Genomic DNA, 18784 nt, shown 5'->3' on the forward strand with positions numbered 1-18784 from the left:
ATCTAATCGTGCAGGTGCTGATGTGCTTGGTATGGATGATAATGAGTTCAAAGGGGCCACTATTCAGAGAGTGTATCAGTACCTCAGGAGGCATGCAGGTGGTCATAACCTGGACACGTTCTCTTACCAGGGCGGTTCAGTTGAGGGCAAGGTACAAGACTGCCTCAAGATTATTCTCAGGTAAGTAATTGTTGTTAAGTCAGCTGTATCAGGAGCACATAAAGAGAAGGAGCATCTAACTGAGCTGTTGTCTAAGTGGTTTGACCAAATATCTCCATGTATGGTAGTTGTGAAATATGTGAATATCATTACCAATATTTATAATGATGTTCGGAGAAATGTTGCTGTGTTGTGGTTTTGTCAATTTGTATACTTGTTACTACATAATAGTTATAGACTGAGGGCCTGAGGGTCTCAAAACTCCATAGTGACCGTGGACGAGGCCTATAACTTGTTTAGAATAGCGCTTACTCACCTGTGTAGGCCAGTCTGTATTATAGGAACAGCTAGAGTCACAATGGACAGCACGGACGATGCTAATAGACAACTAAGAGCTAACAAAGAAGACTTTTGCAGAAATTCGCACTGCTTGGGAAAGGAATGGCATGGCTGGGGATGCTGCTCAACACCAGAACTTGAAAGCCCTTCCCTTTTATCCAGTGTGACTGAAGAGTTACTGCGCATGAGCAATATAGAAGAGCCCATGCATGTGCAAGTGCCACAAAATCGTTACGCACCTCCAACAACAGATGAAGCTGTGACTAAGGCTAGAGCTGAGTCAGTTCCAAAGAAAACAAGAGATGACACTGCATATTGTGTGAAATTGTGGCATGACTGGGCAAGTAACCGTAAAATACTCACTGATGTTGTTGTTCCTTCACTAATGGGACTTGACAAGAAAGAAATGCAGTATTGGCTATGTCGATTTGTCTTGGAAGTTAGAACAAAGAAAGGAACTGAATACGCTCCAAACACACTCTATCATCTCATATGTGGAATCATGCGTTACGTTCGTCAACAGTGTGAAAAACCGGAGATAGACTTCTTCAAAGACCCTGAATTCGCACAATTTCGCTCATCTCTTGATGCAGAAATGAAGAGACTCCAAGCTACTGGACTAGGTTCTACACGGAAGCAAGCAGAACCCCTCTCTATGCAAGAAGAAGAGCTCTTGTGGGAGAAAAAGCTGCTAGGTGACCACTGTCCTGCAGCTCTACTCAACACAATGGCTTTTATGAATTGGCTGTACTTTGCTCTTCGTAGTGGAGGTGAACATCGTCAGCTTCGTCACATTCCTTGCCAAATTGAAGTTTTTGACAATCCTCAAGGACGATCCTGTCTTCGATACACCGAAGATATCTCAAAGAACCACCCAGGTGGGCTAAAAGGCCGCAAACACAAGCAAAAAGTAGTTGTTCACCATTCAAATATCGAGAATCCAACAAGATGCTTTGTACGACTATTTCAAAAGTACAGCACTCTTTGCCTACCAGAACGCCCCAGTAATGCTCTCTACCTCACTCCTTTGGCAAAACCAAAAAATGATGACTGCTGGTTTTCGAAAGTACCTTTGGGCCACAATTCTCTTAAGGATATTGTTAAGAATATGTGTCTAAAAGCAGGAATACCTGGCTACAAAACCAACCACTCTCTCCGAGCGACTACAGCAACACGACTGTATTCGAACGGTGTTGATGAACAGTTAGTGATGGAGCGCACTGGACACCGTAGTATCGAAGGCATACGAAGCTACAAACGCACCTCCAGTGAGCAACAGGAGAACATTTCGGATCTTTTAAATGGCAAAAAACCTTGTATGGACCTTGTACCAGCTTCAAACAAACAGCCGTTCGTACCTATGCCAGCACTTCCTCTCAGTCTGACAAGATCCCCAACACTACCTTCTTCTTGCTCACAAGTTGTGACGTCAAACGTTAGTGCACCACAACATTCCAGCTCGAAAAACGATCATGCAGGAGCATTCCACTTAAGTTCATGTTCTAACATATCCATTAACTTCCACTATTCCAACACATAGTCGTATTACTCTTATGATACTAGACCTCAAACTGTACGAACCGTATATATGTACTTGTGCATTTGCATGTATTATGTTTTATGTATTTGTTATTTATGTATTATGTTGCTATGCATTCCATGTTTCCATACAAGTTAATCTTGACATCATCTTGCCTGTAGGCTTAATCAGTAATAGACCTACTTAGAAGACCTCTGACAGTTACAGGTCTATAAGTGAAATAATGGACCTCTCAGTGACCAATCAGATTGCAGTATTACTACAAGCATTTTCTAAAACCACTTAGACAACAGCTATTCTGAGTATCTGTAGGGAGTTAGATGCTCCTTCTCTTTATGTGCTCCTGGCTGTATGCATGGGTGTGTGTTTATTTACTATTGTTATGTAACCTCCTATAGCAAGTGTGGTATCAGAGACCCCAGCTGGGCGGAAATTCACTATTTTGTAAAGTTTTTGGACATTCAACTCAACTTGTGTGAGAACTCAGTGTTCTGTAACGAGGCTCTTGTTGGTGATGTCATGTCTGGTCTCAAGGGATTTGTGGTCAAGTTCATGATCAGGATGTCTCAGGTGCGTTATTTTGTATAATTGTATAGACAAAGTGTTCAACAAAGTTTCGCATGTTAGTAGAGTTGGGCACAGAAAAGGTGCAAAGCACTTAATCTTTGATGCTAATCATATAATTATGGGTTAACCTAATTATGACACTGGTATCGAAAGAGACTGAGTGTTTTCAAACATTTTATTCTAAATTATATAGTATCAGGAGTGCATGAATAATTCATGCACTCCTGATAGTATCTAAAGACGATCTTTCCCTTACATAATTATGTCCTCTATGTTGTAACTGCCCTGAGCTAGAGCTGCATGACCTTACTTCCTCTCTATGCTTCCTGGCCTTTTATTTGAGACCCCATATTGTGGACCCAAATTGTTGCTAACACTATATTATACTCCAACTCTTCTAATTCCCATGCAGGATTTCTCAACACCCTCTCTGGAGGGAGTGCTGGCCAGGGAGAATCTAGAGGAAGGTGTGCCAGCTGTTGCTGCGGCTGATGATAATGACCAGCTGGAGCAGTACCAGATTGTTGAAAGAAGGCAGTGGGAGCAAAAGTATGTTTATAGTATTTTTGTGTATACATTAATTACTACAGTATGTGCTTGGTTGTACCTCGATCCACTCTCCCTATATGGTAACACCCTCCACACACATATTACCACCTTGCACTTTTCTACACCTTTAGCTCCCACCCGTATATCTTTTTCAATGAAGACAATGTGAGCATCACATTCGTTGGGTTCAAGGTGACACAGAACGGAGACCTTGTGGATCCAGCTCATAAAACAGTGCTTGAGTCAGCAATCATGACACAACAGCTCTACACTGGACTCAAACAGAACGGGGTCAACTTCGATGAGGACTATCGCGGGTGGAGTAAAGCCCAAATGATCACCAAGATAACAACTGTCATGGGGTTTAAATTCATTGACGATCCCGATGGCACCTACGTATTCACTACGGATAATCTTATAAAGATGCTGGCCATCCAGATGAGATTCAGGTGTGTGTGGAATACTGGCTGCAATTATTGCTGAATGTCATGATGTATATATCGACACAGGTGTGACATCCCAGTGGTGATTATGGGTGAAACAGGCTGTGGTAAGACCAGGTTGATCCGCTACATGTGTGACCTGGCACGGGGTGGCAGGGACCTCAAGAACATGCTCATACTAAAGGTACCGTGTATACCCTTAGTTAGTGGTCAATCATAAAACTTTGCACAGATCCATGGTGGGATAACGGACCTAGATGTCACCAAATTTGTTGAGTACGCTGAAGAAACGGCTCGAACCAACAAGGCAGTTGACCCCAGATTAAGCACTGTGGTGTTCTTTGACGAGGCCAACACCACTGACAGTATTGGACTCATCAAGGAGATCATGTGTGATCGGAGAATTAATGGCCAACCGTTGTCCAATAACCTCAAATTCATAGCCGCTTGCAACCCATACAAAAAGTGAGTGCATGTCTTGTAGAAGGCTCTGTTAGAATACCATGCACCCTCTCTACAGGCATTCAAAGGAGATGATTAGAAAGCTGGAAGTTGCTGGTTTGGGCTTCTATGTGAGAGAGACTCAGCAGAAGCTAGGTGAGAAAAGATACCGCATAACGGGGAATTTTCGCTATTTGGCTCCAGAGGCCTCAGTATAAATTTTCGTGGGTTTTCTAATATCCGCATTTCAATACCAATTCAATGCCAAGAAACCACACCCACCAATAGCTTTTGCTTGTGAAATAACGGTGCATGTGTGGGAGTTTATCCCACTTTTAATTTTTGCGTTAACTGCTCTGTCCTCGAAAAAAACGTGAACATTTTCCGCTACTGTATACGGTATACTGTGTCCTATGAATATTGTTGCGACTACCACCACCTCTTAGGTGAAATTCCCCTGCGTCAGTTGGTGTACCGTGTACTGGAACTGCCTCCTAGTATGTGCCCTCTAATCTATGACTTTGGGCAGCTCAACACTGCTACTGAATGTGACTACACCAGTCAGATTGTTAAGGATCATGTGAGAATATAATTATATCTCAGCAGAGTACAGTTTAGTAGCCATTGCCTTGTAGGTGCACGGACACCCCTCTCTGTGTAATGAGAGTCCTGCCATCATTCCAGCCATATCAAAAGTGCTGACTAAATCTCAAAAATTCATGAGAGACCAGAAGGTTATTACTTTATTTATCGTCAACATACATGTAATATATATACATGTATATATACCTGCTCAGAATGAGTGCAGCTTTGTAAGTCTGAGGGATGTTGAGAGAGCCATGATTGTCTTCGAGTACTTCTACGAGAAGATGGATCGTGTGTTTGCTCCACTCATAAACAAGAGAGCAGAAGAGGCCTACAATGAGTATGTAGACAGTGATAATGAGGTATGGATACAAGTGGAATCTCTGGAATAATTATGTATCAATGATATTCTCATGCAACCTTGCACTGTAGGATGATGAGGCAGCAGTTCTTCCCCCTCGTCTGAACAATGTTACTATTGCACTGATCCTCTCTCTAAGTGTGTGTTATCGTGCTAGACTACAGGACAGAGAACCTTATGAAGAGCATATCGCAGCATGTTTCAATAATCCACTACTTCTACACGGAGGAGATGAGCGATTCAGAGATGAGATAAGATGGTCAGCTTGGTTTTAGTCATAATTATAGATATAGTTATAATAATTATGTATCAGTATTTTGTTAATTACTACGCTATCCAGCTTAGTGAATAGCGTACAATTTGTAGTATCAGTTATATAATTATATTGATAGCCTAAGGCAATGAAATGACTATAATATCCATGTTAGCAGTCTTTCGAGACTATTGTAACTGTCACCCTGTTCAATGTGTTGTACGGGAAATTATGAGAGATGGGCTGTATTTGCTCGTTATCTGCAGGTGTGAGGAGGGTTTGCTGGACAACATGGTGCTTGGCCCTAACATTGCTAAGAATGCAGCCCTACGGGAGAATGTGTTTATGATGGCTATCTGTATTGAGCTCAGGATCCCTCTCTTCTTGGTGGGCAAGCCAGGCAGTTCCAAGTCTCTGGCTAAGTCTATTATTCAAGATTCCATGCATGGACCAGGATCACGGTCACCAGTACTGAGGGACTTCAAACAGGTGAGCAAAACAGTGTGTAAGCAGTGGTTAATGGCAGCAGAGGGGCTGAGCGGTGTTGGAGAGAGGGTTCAGTTGTTCTCCCGAACACTGATATACGTCCTCTGTACGGTGGTGTCTTGTTTCCGGGCCCAAATTATTGGGTTCACCCTCTTGCCCAGTGGTTTATATAGCTGACTGTATTTAGGTGTTTTTGTTATATAATTATGTGTATCACATAATTATGTTCCCTTGGAATTTATACATGACTGCATGTGTGTACATTGTCGAATTCCTTGCAGGTGCACATGTTCTCATATCAATGCAGTCAGCTCTCCACTCCAGAGAGTGTTATAGAAGTGTTTAAAGCAGCTGAGAAGTTTCAAGCCAAACAAGATATCAAACAGTATGTGTCAGTGGTTGTGCTGGACGAAGTGGGGCTGGCTGAGGACTCCCCTTCCCTGCCCCTCAAGGCATTGCACCCTCTGCTAGAAGACGGGACAGATGGGTCGGGTAAAGATCATCAGCAGCAGGTATTGTTTGTGTAAGCCTTCTAGTGCTGTATCACACTTTGTATGATCGACATACGTACGGTCACACTTGTGGATGCTTTCTCTCAGACTGTAGAGCGCGAGAAGAGAGTGGCCTTCATTGGCATATCTAACTGGGCTCTGGACCCTGCCAAGATGAACCGTGGTGTCATGGTAACGAGGGGAGACCCTGAGAAAAATGACCTGGAACTGAGTGCTGAGGGTATCTGCTCTAATGCAGACGGTAAACTGATCAAGGAGCAACTTCATAGATACTTTGCGCCTTTGTCTGAGGCTTATATGAACGTTTGTAACATTTGTAAGAAACAAAAGAGGCAGTTCTTTGGGCTCCGAGACTTTTATAGGTATATTCATGTTCAAATCTCATTAAAAAAAATCACTTGAGCTCCATTGTTTTTTCCCTCTAGCCTTATTAAGATGCTCTACTGGATGTGTGAGAAGTCTGGGGGTCACCCCCTCTCATGGCTCCAGCTGAATCATGCCATACGCAGAAACTTTGGTGGATTAGAATCAAAGGAAATAAATCCTTTAGAAGAGTTTAGTAAGGCCATCACTGACTACTTTGATGACAACCAAGACTTCAGTGGACTGGATGACAAGGTTCTGCCACTATTAAGATAGCTACTATAGATGTGTGCTTTTATTATTGATCTATACCTTTGCAGATGTTGTCGATATTGAAGCCTGACTGTAGTCCACTGGGTCTGATCAAGACTAGCCTTTACACCAAGGACACCACCACGCATGGGTAAGGTCTGGTCTGTATACCATTAGTGTTTAGAATAGCTTGCAAGCGATGCATGTAATAGCAGTGCAGTATTTATTCTGTTCACTTGCTAAATCCAGTGAGAATCGCTACCTGCTGTTCCTGACTGAAAACTACGCTGCTCTGGACATTCTGAAACATTATGTGAGAGGAGAAGGGGCGAATGATTCAGACCTCACGTCACAACCGTACATCCTCTTCGGTAGCAGCTTCCCTAAGGATAAAGGGTACACACAGGTACAGTTGCATGCCTGGCATAATATGTAATTGCGTTAATGGCTACTTAGCCATGCCGTATGATATACACTTAGTTTGTAGTTCAAGCCTAAAATGCATCAGTGTATATACTGATATACTATATACTTAATTATCATGGGTTGTGTACTGGTGCACTCTATTCCTTTCTATAGGTTTGCCGTAACATCAATCAGATTAAGATTTGCATGGAGACTGGGCGGACAGTCATCCTGCTGAATCTAGAGAATCTCTATGAAAGTCTCTACGATGTTCTCAATCAGTACTACATGTACTCTGGCGGAGTGCGCTATGTGGACTTGGGACTACAGACACACAGGGTCAAGTGCAGGGTTCATCCTAACTTCAAGTGAGTGAATATGAGTAACCAAAATACAATAATTATTACAGTAGCCATTAAATCGTTGAATTTTAAAAACTACCATAAAACGCATGCGTATATATTTTGAATGGAACCAACGTAATATTTTGCCCCTTTTTTCCCCATTGCACGTGCATGCAATAGTAATTGTAGTTATGAATGCTATCATGCATTCATTGAGCATTTTTCTGGCAGCAAATAAACGGCAACGCAAAAGCAACGTAAAATTTAAATTGATGGCTTACATGTATACCTCCTGTGCACAATGGCCATCGTTGTCAACCCCACAGGCTAGCTAGTAAATTCTGCTTCCCTAAACAGGCTTATTCTGATAGCTGAGAAGGACACTGTGTACGAAAAATTTCCTACCCCCCTTATCAACCGCCTTGAGAAGCACTTTGTTCTCACCTCCTCTGTGCTTGAAGAGTGGCAGAGTGATATTTTGGAAGATTTCAATACCTGGATTCAAGATTTCTCAAACACAAGGTAAACTGTATACTCGTGTACATGTATTTACATCACTTTTGTTGTAATTTCAGAGGGAATCACTTTAGTGAAGCCCATGCATTCATAGGCTACCAGAAGGACACACCTGCAGCAGTGGTGTTCCAGGCTACTAATCTCTTGAAAAGACTACAACGGAATCCGTCACTTAGTAGCAAGATTGAACAACTGCAGAGGGCTGGTATCATTAGTGAGAACTTTGTTGGCTTGTCCGAGAACTCACCACAATGGTCTGACTCAGTGAGTTAAAGTTTGTATTGGTGGTGTTAGTACACCAATTTCATCATACTATTACATGAAGGTCAACAATAATGTGCACGTATACTGATAACTGCATGTAACATGTGCACTGTTAGCGTAGCGAGGAGCTCATTTGCTTTCATTGTGCCTCGTGTGCACGGGGTATACAGTAGTGTGCAGAGGTATAAATAACACATATTGGTTGTCCTGACAAGCTGTCCTAGCATAATACATTTTGTTCTGCCATCAGGTGATATTGGTCGGACACTAAATTACCCATGTAATCTTTATAAAAAAAAGAGGCTTTATGGAAGATAATTAAGGTAATGCTTAGCACATAAAATAGAAGCTTACCTAGTCATCTTGTCACTCTGCTACATAGCATATCTAGACCTCCTCTTGTAAAATGAATAAAGACACATAACTGTTATGAGTAGTGGGCACAGTAAAATGACCACTAATTGCATTTGCGCAAATAGTTGCTGATATGAAGCTACAGGCTTACTCTAGGAACGCTCACAAACATGTACAGCACCTCAAATTAACGTTTTGTACTCAGAGCTAAACATTTCTGACCCAAGCCAACCCACCTTTGGAGAGTTTCGGTCCCTTTAATTTCCTGACTTGTGAGTAGCTCAAGAAAAGACGAGACCACTCCCATACTTGCAGAGTCCGGGTGTGACTGTCAAGAGTCTATGGGTTAAACATCACAAAACATGCATTTAAAAGCAAGCTAAAGGTTTACATGTAGGAAGTGCTTCAAAATGTGCGACCTTACGTATATTTATTGTAAGAAGATAAGCAAAATGTAACCCACGTGACGTGGTTTTTTTTCTTTCCGTTGCATGCTTTTATCATAGATAAACGAACAGAAAGGGATTGGAAACGCCTTACGTGATCCATTACAATCTCAACGTGTGACGTCACACCCTCAGAATAGGCTTGTTACGCTTCAGAATCTATGCACTGGTTCATTGAGTTTCATATTTGATTGTTTGATTGTTTGTGATTTATATAGTGGCTACTAAGAGTACATCACATAATTATATCGAGCAAGATCTACGATATATACTCTTACAACATACTGTATAGCGCGAACTTTTTTAGGCACTTAAATTTTGTGGAATGGCATCTGGCGTCAAAAAGCAGTTCGTTGAATAAATTCGTGGATGTATACTGCTTATAACCAGAAATACTCCCAGGTCACGCCTTTCATTTTAGCACATTATAGCAGATAATTCTAATTGAAAAATTGTCGTGCAAGATTGTTAACCTACGAAAACGACAAAAATTAAGCCCAATGCGATTACTGTTCATTTGGCTTTTAGCATTTAACAATGTTTTTCACTGATGTCCCTACATGCAGGTTCTCAAACTAAGCCAGTTCCTTCTGCTCCAAACAGCTGCTGATGATGCAATTATCCGTCTTCGTAAATCCGACCTTTTACAAGAAGACATTGAGTGTCTTACAAGCTGGTATTTCAAGCACCAATACCACACCTCCATAGGAGAGTTTCTACAGTACGAGTGCAGCCGTCACAATCGCGAAGTGTTCTTACAGGTAACATAATTATGTTATCCCGCGCACACCTCATGCCATTGCGTATCTCTTCAGGTCACTACTCACTGTCGACTGATGACTCGTGAGGAGTTAACCAAGGTCACTGACGCTGTTGGCATGGACTTTGCACATTTTGATCTACATGAGTTTGATTCTGAACTGGATTTCTCAAACAAAATAGGGTACGTCGTGTACTATAATTATAATTATTTCTAATAACATTTCTATAATTATGTTCACTGATATGCAGCCCCAAGTTTATTCGTGATGACGTAGATGATGCTAAACCATTCCTGGTGATTGTACAGTGTGACTCTGGCCATTTGAATTCTGACCTTATTGCGTGTGCCAGATATAGGGTCTGCGATGAAGCCATACGAGCAAAGGATAAAAACAAAATTCATGGTGGTAACAATATTGACGTCACTCGTATATTGTTTGTCATTCACTTGCCACAACAAGAAGTCAAGTCACAGTTCGTGGGCTTTCAAGGGGACCCCTGGATCTCGGTGCACATTGATGATTTGCGAGCTACTTCTGAGATTACAGTGATACCTGAACAAGCGCTGAATGCATCTATTAGTGAACTTTTCATCGGGAAACTGAGAGAGAAAAACCAGGAGCGACCTGATTTAGAAGAAAGTGATGAGCAAGAACTAAAAAAAGGGAGTGACTCTTACTTTAGGATTGAGACTGGTGAAGAGGATAGTGAGGGCGAAATGTTTCATTCTGCCGAGCATAGCCATCACATGAGGGACGATGATATATACAGTGATCAAGACATGTCTGATGAAGCAAGTGTGCCAGATACTCCCCAGCGGCCTAGCATATCTAGTTTAGAAGAGGTCAACAGAATGGATACTGAAAGTAACGAACCTCATGTAGAGCTGGCATATAGAGACAGTGCTCTCAATGATGAGGCAAGCAACATGATGGACATTGAGGATGCACAATTGTTTGATCCTCTACTAATCGACGTAGCGGTGCCTCCAGTGGAGGCTGACAAGCTGCCTAGTGATACTATGCAAATCAGTTTACCTCCAAGTGAGGAAATTGAAAGCATTGTGCCTACAAGTCCCATCAAATATTCTGATGACGACAATGCCGAACCCACACCTCTTCCAATGAAAGCTCATTCAATTGCTGAAGTTCCTACTGTTCAAAAAGAAGTTCCATCATTCCACTCTCAGCACCACCGGCTGTTGGGCTGTGTGCAAGCTGCTGTATCAATGCTCAAAGACACTCTGAAGGACAGAGCAAAGCACAGAATACTGAAACTCATGTCACTTATTCCTAAAACACATCCAGGTAACCATATGCAGTATGTACACTAATTACTGTTCTAATAAGTTATCCCTATATATAGGTGAGGCTCCATTCTACGACCTTTTGGTCAAGCTTATTCACTCGGCTCTGCTGCAGAGAGAAAGTGACCGAGTGGACGAAAGAGAATGGGTGCTCAATGAGGCCATGAGTGGCAGAAAGCTACAGAATGGAGGTACATTCAGAAATGTTCTGGCTCGCCGTATTGATGAAGTCATCACTCCCTATTTTGCTGAGATCATTGCTCATGTTGACCAGAACTGTAACCTTGATCTACTCGATTCCAAAGACCTGAATTCACCTGTATCAAGGTTGTGGCTTACCATATTCAAGTTCACGGGAGGAAGGATTGACTTCTCCTCACTAGCAGAGGGCAAAACAACCATAAAGAATAACTTCCAGTGCCAATTTCCTTTCTCGTGGTTTGTAAAAGACATGGTGAACGCTCAGAGAGCTAACATGCTAGGTTGGTGCAGTTGTTATGATGTTGTGCATGTTAGTGCAATCATGTATCATGCATTACCATAGATACTGAACAACACCTCCATAACTCACTGTGTGAGGCTCTGAGTCTAACTGATATGGGGACGATCTTGGGCAGCGTTGATGAGGATCACGTTGACAAATTCTACAAACTCTATCTTTATGATTTTGTGCGTTACATTCATAAAAGCAGTCACAAGAGCGAGCTAGGCAATATGGAGTACAAGGTATGTCTGGCATGTTTCTTTTCTTATAGTTGATGGGGTAACTTGTTTCATAATTTTCTTTACAGCTAATCATGAATGCGTTGGACAATATGACCCACCATAATGACTTCTGCTCTGTGGATGGCCACGAATCACTGTCTCGGAAAATAGTGGCTCTCCATCTTGTTCATGGCCAGTGTTCTTCCAAGGTGCTCCAGTTTGGTCAGATTGTATTGCACAGACCAAGTATTCTACGCTCCCTATCCAACAAGGACTCATTCAGAGTGGCAGGACAAGTAGGCTGACTTATATGTATACAAGTATGATTGTTTCGGTAGATCGGACATTTGATTCTATAGTTCGCTCAAAACTGTCAGTGTATTGAATGTCCACAACGATACTAACCTCACATTGTCATTATATTACCTTCTGTAGGATTTCGCTCTTCATCTGTATGCGGTGCAAAGAGTGCTAGAATCGGATCAGGAATATAATGACCCCACTAGCCAGGACTTGGCCGGCCTTAACCCTCCTTTGCACAAAACTAACCAGGATGATCTCACTCGGGACCTTCAGCGATGGTTAAACCACGTCCGTTTGTCTCAAAATGTCATTGACACCATCTTGAGATCAAGCTCTGGGGATGATACTACCATCATGTCAAGGTTAAAAGAGAAGGCTGTGAATGCATGCATCCATTAGTTTTACCATTCTGTATATAGGCTGACATGGCAAAGGATTAGAGCTCTGCAGATTTTCGCTGAGAAGGTTTATCTCCCTCACTGTAAAGTTGATGGGATGCGTTTTATCATTAGAAGACTTGCGCTAGTAAGTTTCATTTAAATATATATTTAGACGTTGCAATGTTTTTCATTCTCCATATGTTTATGCAGACTTTGAAGTCTCATTCAGACTTTCTAAAAGAAGTCACCGTCAAGGAAGTCAAAAAAATATTGAATGCTGTGTTCAATTTTCCAAAACTTAAAGCAGATAATATCACGAAGAAGAAAATTAGGAAAAGTTGTAATCGTTTCTTCATTGAGGTTGTCTCTAGCTTGTGTTTTGGTGGTATGGAAGCACCAGAAACAGAGCTTGTCAAATTGCTGTTAGACACTGTCCTTCGAGACAACCAAACTAGCAGGCTTTCTCCTTACAATGACGAGCAGCAGGATGAGACTCCTACAATCAGATCATTCTTACTGCAGCTGCTGCTTGAACATGAGTGAGCCGTTAGCTAGACATTTTGTTTTTTAGAGGATTTCATGTCTTCTTAACTCTTGATAGACATGATCAGGTAAAACAGTACCTAGACGAGTACTTCAAGCGGTCCATTGCAGTGATCAGAGGGCATGGCATGGACCAGGGACTTTGTCTGCTGTGCATTCAGTGCTTTGAGGTGTGTGTGTGTGCATGTATATATAGGTGCATAAGTCTGTGTATATATCATCATGCATTCAACCCAGCCCCACAATACACAACACACAGGATTCTCTACGTAAACGAATAAATGTTCTCCCTGCTCAAAGCCGGGCTAGCTACATTGAGCGGATATTGGGGGAAGGTTATTTGGTTCTACAGGAGTATTTTCATACACCCTCAGTTAGTCTGCAGTATCTGGAATCAGTCGCCGGTGTTCGCCTTTCCCTCTCTGTCCTAGCCCAGGAGCTGAAGAGTGATCGTGTCAACAGCAGTCTTCTCAGAGTGGCCAGAGATCTGTGCATGGACACCAGAGTAAATGTGATAGACCCCAAAGGCAGAGTGGACACTACAGGACCAGTACTCTACCTCATGAGGCTCCTAGTGAGGCAATTTGGCTTCCCTTGTCTCCAGACTGTCAGCCAGGCCCATCCCTGGGTCGTCCCCGAGACTCTGAGAAGAGTGGACAATGTAAGTGCTTATACTCTGGTTGGGTCAATTGTATACTATTGCTATTCTAGGAGGAGAAATCAATTGACTTGTCTGTGCTGTATGAGCAGGGGTATAAAGATGTGAGAATTGCTGTTAACACAGCATTGTACAGCAACGAAACAACAGAACTCGCAGCATGTGTGGAGGTACATGTACTTAACGTTTTTCATTAGGTATATGTGTGTAATACTTGATTTTTTCACGTTCAGGATGGAGCTGAGGTGTGCTTGTTGGCCTTTGCTTTTTACCAGAAAGCAACTCTATCTCGAGCAAGCACAGCACCAGCAGTTCAAATAGAAGCGGAGGTACTGACAAAGCGACAGACAAGATGCATGATTATTAGTTTTTATCCTCCCCATGCAGGCCCTCCAATTACTAAACACATTCGTCCAAAATTACCCAACTATCTCACCAGAATTGCTGCAAGTCTTGCGCTTGCTCTTGGCCAACCAACAGGGTGGCACCTTGGCCCAGATGGTTGTATCCCCCCACCAGGCACAAGCAGGCCTCCACAGATCCATCACTGGCCTTGTGGTGCACATTGTTACAGTGCTACTGAGCAGAACTAATAATGAACTACTGCTGCCATTCCTTAACATGCTTACAAATCCCACTTTACTCAAGGTATATAAGAGAAAACAGGGTTCTGAAAATACAGTGATTCTATATTTGCATGTTTACAGAATGCCTACCTGCCTACCATGCCTGAGGATATGCTGCAGGAAGTGAGACAAGCTGGAGGTGGTACCTTTTATGGTGAGTCAGTAAATTTATAGGGCTATATATATATTAATTTCATGTATCTCCACGGCTATTTACAGAATGCCCCAACGGTCATCCCTATCTAGTTGGAGAGGTGAGTACTTTTCTTTCAATACTTGCTATAGGTCTGTACAATGTTATGGTCCAAATTATGACTGTATAATACATATATGCTTTAATAGTGTGGACGGCCAGTGGAGCTAAAGACCTGTCGTGAGTGTGGGGCATCTATTGGTGGTACCAGCCATAAGCTTAGGTCTGATAACAGGACTGCAAGAGTGTAAGTACATCATGCACAAGCATTTCAACTTGACACTTTCATAATTTTTATGTGTCCTACATTCATCGTAGTGTGAACCTTTCAAAGTTTAACAATTGTAGTAGGAGATACCGAGAGTTCATTAGGAAGAGTACGCAACTCCAATATACTGTACACAGGAGGCATTCTGCCAGACTACATCATGTGTAACCATGTAAATACTGTCATTGGACCTTTTGCATGCATGCATGTGTATATAAGAGAAATGGCATGCAACTTTATATACTCAACGAAATTCACATACATTATAGGTCTATATTTATAGGTCTATATTTGCACCTATGCAACGTGATTGAACTTGACCCTGTATATCTACATTTGGGCTTAGATAGATGAAGAAAAAAGGGAAGCACCGCTCGTGGTACCGTCAGTGTGTTCCCCATGGTTTTAGTCAATTCCAACATGGAAGCTATAAATATTGTTTGCTGTCTGTAAAATCCACGAGCAGTTCTTTAATTCCGCTATACACATCCACTTTAATCATGTTTTACTTACATGACGATCAATATTTTATTTCCAAATGATTCTCACCATCAAGGAGGTCAGGTGTGTGGTCTTTGAAGTATACAGAATGTTTTGTGAGCATCAAACATTTGCAAACTTTGCGAGGGTTGATCAATTCGCAACAATAACATCCGCACTAGTTAATACACACGATCCTTGCCAGAACGAAATAGTTAGATCGCAAAGGTTCCTGATTTGGCTCATTCGCAAAAGTTTGTCACCTGCAAAATATTCTAGTAATACGGTGTATTTGACACAAAAAATTTCCGAGAAATTTAGTCGGTGAATTCGAACACAAAAGCGTTTCAAGCAGCTTGAGTTGCAGCGAATGCAATGGTAATGTTTGTCCCCCCCCCGGCCAGTAACCATGCAGTGTCATTCTATCTATTTATGGCATATCCAGTCTTTTCACTGGGTATACATACATATGCTTAGATGCATTCCCTCTTTGATTGTCACAATTGTTATCAGAAAAAATTACCCATTTTTGCCATTATACAGGAACGACACAACTAAGACTGGCCATGACCTTGGTGCCCCTCAACAACGCACTGTTAATTCCGAGAGAGAAAGAACCTTGTCTGCTACAGCAGTGAACGTTGTCAGGGTGCTCATGCATGCTTCTTTCCTCTGGGCTGCCTGCCACGACCAACAGTTGGAGCTTATTGTTGAAGTGGTCAAGGGTGTCAGGCCACAGGACCTAGCAGAGTTCTTCTGGTTCCATCTAGTGAAGGACTTGGAGTGTATGCAACGTAGCACTGGAAGGGGGATGGATGAGTGTGTCATGATCATGCATCTGGTGCTGAAAGAAATACTAGGAACCAATCCTTCAATTTGTAAGTATACAGAACTGAACTAATAGATCTGTTTGTTCAATGTATTTGATCTACAGCCTGTGGGAAGTCGAACCAACTACAAAATAAGATTGCACGCAAAGAGTGGGAGCGGCAGTTCAATATAACCTATGTTGAACCAGTTCTCAACCAGCTTGAAGTAGCTATGGCCAAAGCACTGGATCTTGTAGCTAATGACGATCAACAAGGTTTGGCTCTTTACGTTGTGTATGACCTTTATACCCACTGGATCCATCTTCTTAGATCAAGACCGTCTGTTCTACTTGGCCTATGAGAAGGTCAAGGTGGTTGATGAGGGGAAGTTGGAGGTACATTTCTGGAGTTACAGACCACAAATTTGCCTGGAACATCTTAAGAGCGCTGTACAAGCTGGGAATGAGTGCAAAATTCTAGACACATTCCTTCAAAATGTGAGTGTGCATTCATCACCAATCGCATGGTTTGTTTGTTTGCTTTTTTTAGGAACCGAGCCTACGAGCTACACAATACATCCCAGACATTGTAAGACTACAGCAGTTTATGTTTGAGACGTTTGACAGACGTTTGGACAAGAGCAAAGCAGAGACCATGACCATCAGAGAATTCCTCAAGGAAGTGAAAGATACAAGGAATGGTGTGTGATTAGTATGCGAGTCACATTATATGATTGTATGGTCTTCTTCTACTCAGAAAACACCAAAAACGAGTGCCAGGAAATGATAGAGAATCTGAAGAAAGCATGGACTCTAGTAGGACAGAAGCTCAAGAACCATAGTAAGCTGTGTGTATACAGTGCCTGAAGTGTTTGAGGCATGCATGTGTTCTTCAACAGACCGACTGCCAGTAGAGGAGAAGTATTTGATAACAGAGATCAAGGACAAAACACCACTGGTCTACTTGATCCCCACTACCATGAGGGAAGGGCGCTGTACCACGGCACTTGTTGACTATCTTGTCCTCACACACAACGATTTCATTGAAAAGTGCAGGGGGATCGTGAGTCAGGGGTCAGAGTCTTCTGCTTCGGCAGTGTGGAAAGAGCACAAGGTCCCCATCACTCATGTGCATCGCTGCCATTTACTGGAGTATGAGCAGCATCTACAGTCCATCATCCTCTCTCACTGTCACTACTCACTTACCGTGGGGAGTGGTCAAAACATCAAGTACGACCTCCCTGCTCTTGAGAAACACATCCTCAACAGATTTATTTATGGCAAACCAGCTGTTCTTCTGGACATTCATTGCGTAGCTTATCGTAAGGACATCTACACTGCAGAGACTTTCCAGGAGATACGACGCAAAGTTAAACCCCAGGTAAATTATATCTGAGTGTCATTTGCTTGGTGTAAAATTCGTTGTCCACAAAGTAAATACAAATGTACATAACTTTAAGACGATGTTTTTGGTTATCTCACTACAGATACGACTTCGCCAACGTATCCAGCAAGACATAATAACTGATCTGCGAACTCCTGACAAACTGAAAGAATCACTGGATGTGGTAGACATTGTCCTTGGGCTGCTTTCATCAGGAGGGGCCAGCGATGATGTTAGGTTGGAAAAGTACATCTTGTCTACAAAAATGGGCAACAAACCATTTAGTGCCAAAGTGAGTAACAGAGATATGTACCTACTTTGCTTGAAGCTTCTTATTCACACCCCCAGGCTAAAGAGCACTGCACGCTTGGTCATATACTCTCCTTGTGGGAGACAATCTCTGTGGAATTGGCCAGGCAGCTGTGGCATACTGGGCAGGAACCGTTCGAGGGAATTCCCGAAGGGTATTCTGCTGACCTGTCAACTGATCAGTTGAACGACCTGAATAAGTGCCTGAGGACCTTTGACCTGGCGCTCTTGCTAGGGAGTTTGTTTGAGTTCATTGAGGTCCACGTCAAGCACATAACTGCCAACGAGGAGGATTTTGCGTAAATTTTCCTGATAGTATTTTTCAAGCTTGCACTAAACGTATACTCGCCAAATTATATGCAGGTGCATCTGCAGTAACAAAATTAATTATTGTTGCAATGTTTATTTCAGCACACACACACACACACACACACACACACACAGACTGGTCGAATCTCTCGAACTCTACTGGGACATGACGGAACAGAGCCCAATTGACCTTGATCGCCTAGATGAGTTTCCTGAAAGTATTACAGTACCCCAGGCTGTGGCCATGTGGAAGCATGTCGCTGAATACAAGGAAAATAGACATTGACACTGAAGTGAGAAATTTGTAGTTAGTTATAAATTATAGCAGTCAATTATTGTTACTATACATGTACATGCGTAGTTTTTTTTGTGAATTAATTATTCAGTTTTATTTGAAAGTCAATTGCAATATCAAATTTGTTCTCACACGGGAGATCCGAGGCTATAATTATAGCATCAATGTTTGATGCATGACGTGCATTAATTTTAATTTTAATTTACTTCACTATATAGCTATAGCAGTATAGTTGGTGGTTAGTTTGTCTCATGCAACTGTTTTAAAATTCTATAG

The 18784-nt window shown here is 42.1% G+C and overlaps 2 protein-coding genes across 4 annotated transcripts in view; both read left to right on the forward strand.

The window, feature by feature from the left end:
* LOC135348752 (E3 ubiquitin-protein ligase RNF213-like) overlaps window positions 1-18639 on the forward strand; it is a 59791-nt gene extending 41152 nt beyond the window's left edge. For 2 of the 3 annotated variants that reach the window (XM_064547059.1, XM_064547060.1), the window contains exons 30-75: window positions 15-180; window positions 2437-2608; window positions 3018-3154; window positions 3286-3603; window positions 3664-3781; window positions 3830-4062; window positions 4118-4194; window positions 4485-4618; window positions 4674-4772; window positions 4836-4985; window positions 5056-5243; window positions 5504-5726; window positions 6005-6235; window positions 6323-6597; window positions 6661-6853; window positions 6919-7001; window positions 7100-7256; window positions 7430-7623; window positions 7957-8121; window positions 8175-8379; window positions 9746-9940; window positions 9995-10122; window positions 10191-11248; window positions 11307-11729; window positions 11792-11973; window positions 12039-12248; window positions 12388-12617; window positions 12675-12780; window positions 12846-13174; window positions 13237-13348; window positions 13438-13839; window positions 13890-14006; window positions 14070-14165; window positions 14224-14484; window positions 14544-14616; window positions 14682-14716; window positions 14805-14902; window positions 15947-16281; window positions 16338-16487; window positions 16543-16709; window positions 16762-16912; window positions 16969-17052; window positions 17111-17592; window positions 17699-17887; window positions 17944-18203; window positions 18349-18639. In XM_064547059.1, the coding sequence (XP_064403129.1) occupies window positions 15-180; window positions 2437-2608; window positions 3018-3154; window positions 3286-3603; window positions 3664-3781; window positions 3830-4062; window positions 4118-4194; window positions 4485-4618; window positions 4674-4772; window positions 4836-4985; window positions 5056-5243; window positions 5504-5726; window positions 6005-6235; window positions 6323-6597; window positions 6661-6853; window positions 6919-7001; window positions 7100-7256; window positions 7430-7623; window positions 7957-8121; window positions 8175-8379; window positions 9746-9940; window positions 9995-10122; window positions 10191-11248; window positions 11307-11729; window positions 11792-11973; window positions 12039-12248; window positions 12388-12617; window positions 12675-12780; window positions 12846-13174; window positions 13237-13348; window positions 13438-13839; window positions 13890-14006; window positions 14070-14165; window positions 14224-14484; window positions 14544-14616; window positions 14682-14716; window positions 14805-14902; window positions 15947-16281; window positions 16338-16487; window positions 16543-16709; window positions 16762-16912; window positions 16969-17052; window positions 17111-17592; window positions 17699-17887; window positions 17944-18203; window positions 18349-18499 (9542 nt within the window). In that variant the 3' untranslated portion in view covers window positions 18500-18639. Of the gene's footprint in view, window positions 1-14; window positions 181-2436; window positions 2609-3017; window positions 3155-3285; window positions 3604-3663; window positions 3782-3829; window positions 4063-4117; window positions 4195-4484; window positions 4619-4673; window positions 4773-4835; window positions 4986-5055; window positions 5244-5503; window positions 5727-6004; window positions 6236-6322; window positions 6598-6660; window positions 6854-6918; window positions 7002-7099; window positions 7257-7429; window positions 7624-7956; window positions 8122-8174; window positions 8380-9745; window positions 9941-9994; window positions 10123-10190; window positions 11249-11306; window positions 11730-11791; window positions 11974-12038; window positions 12249-12387; window positions 12618-12674; window positions 12781-12845; window positions 13175-13236; window positions 13349-13437; window positions 13840-13889; window positions 14007-14069; window positions 14166-14223; window positions 14485-14543; window positions 14617-14681; window positions 14717-14804; window positions 14903-15003; window positions 15096-15946; window positions 16282-16337; window positions 16488-16542; window positions 16710-16761; window positions 16913-16968; window positions 17053-17110; window positions 17593-17698; window positions 17888-17943; window positions 18204-18348 lie in introns of those variants that run through there. The other variant, XM_064547062.1, reaches the window with a different exon arrangement.
* Window positions 201-2372, forward strand: LOC135348849 (zinc finger MYM-type protein 2-like). The gene has a single exon (XM_064547207.1). The coding sequence runs from the start codon at window positions 518-520 to the stop codon at window positions 2036-2038; it is 1521 nt and encodes a 506-aa protein (XP_064403277.1). The 5' UTR covers window positions 201-517; the 3' UTR covers window positions 2039-2372.
* Window positions 18640-18784: the final 145 nt, after the last annotated feature.

The sequence above is a fragment of the Halichondria panicea genome, chromosome 15 (genome assembly GCF_963675165.1).
Source record: "Halichondria panicea chromosome 15, odHalPani1.1, whole genome shotgun sequence".
Taxonomy (NCBI): domain Eukaryota; kingdom Metazoa; phylum Porifera; class Demospongiae; order Suberitida; family Halichondriidae; genus Halichondria; species Halichondria panicea.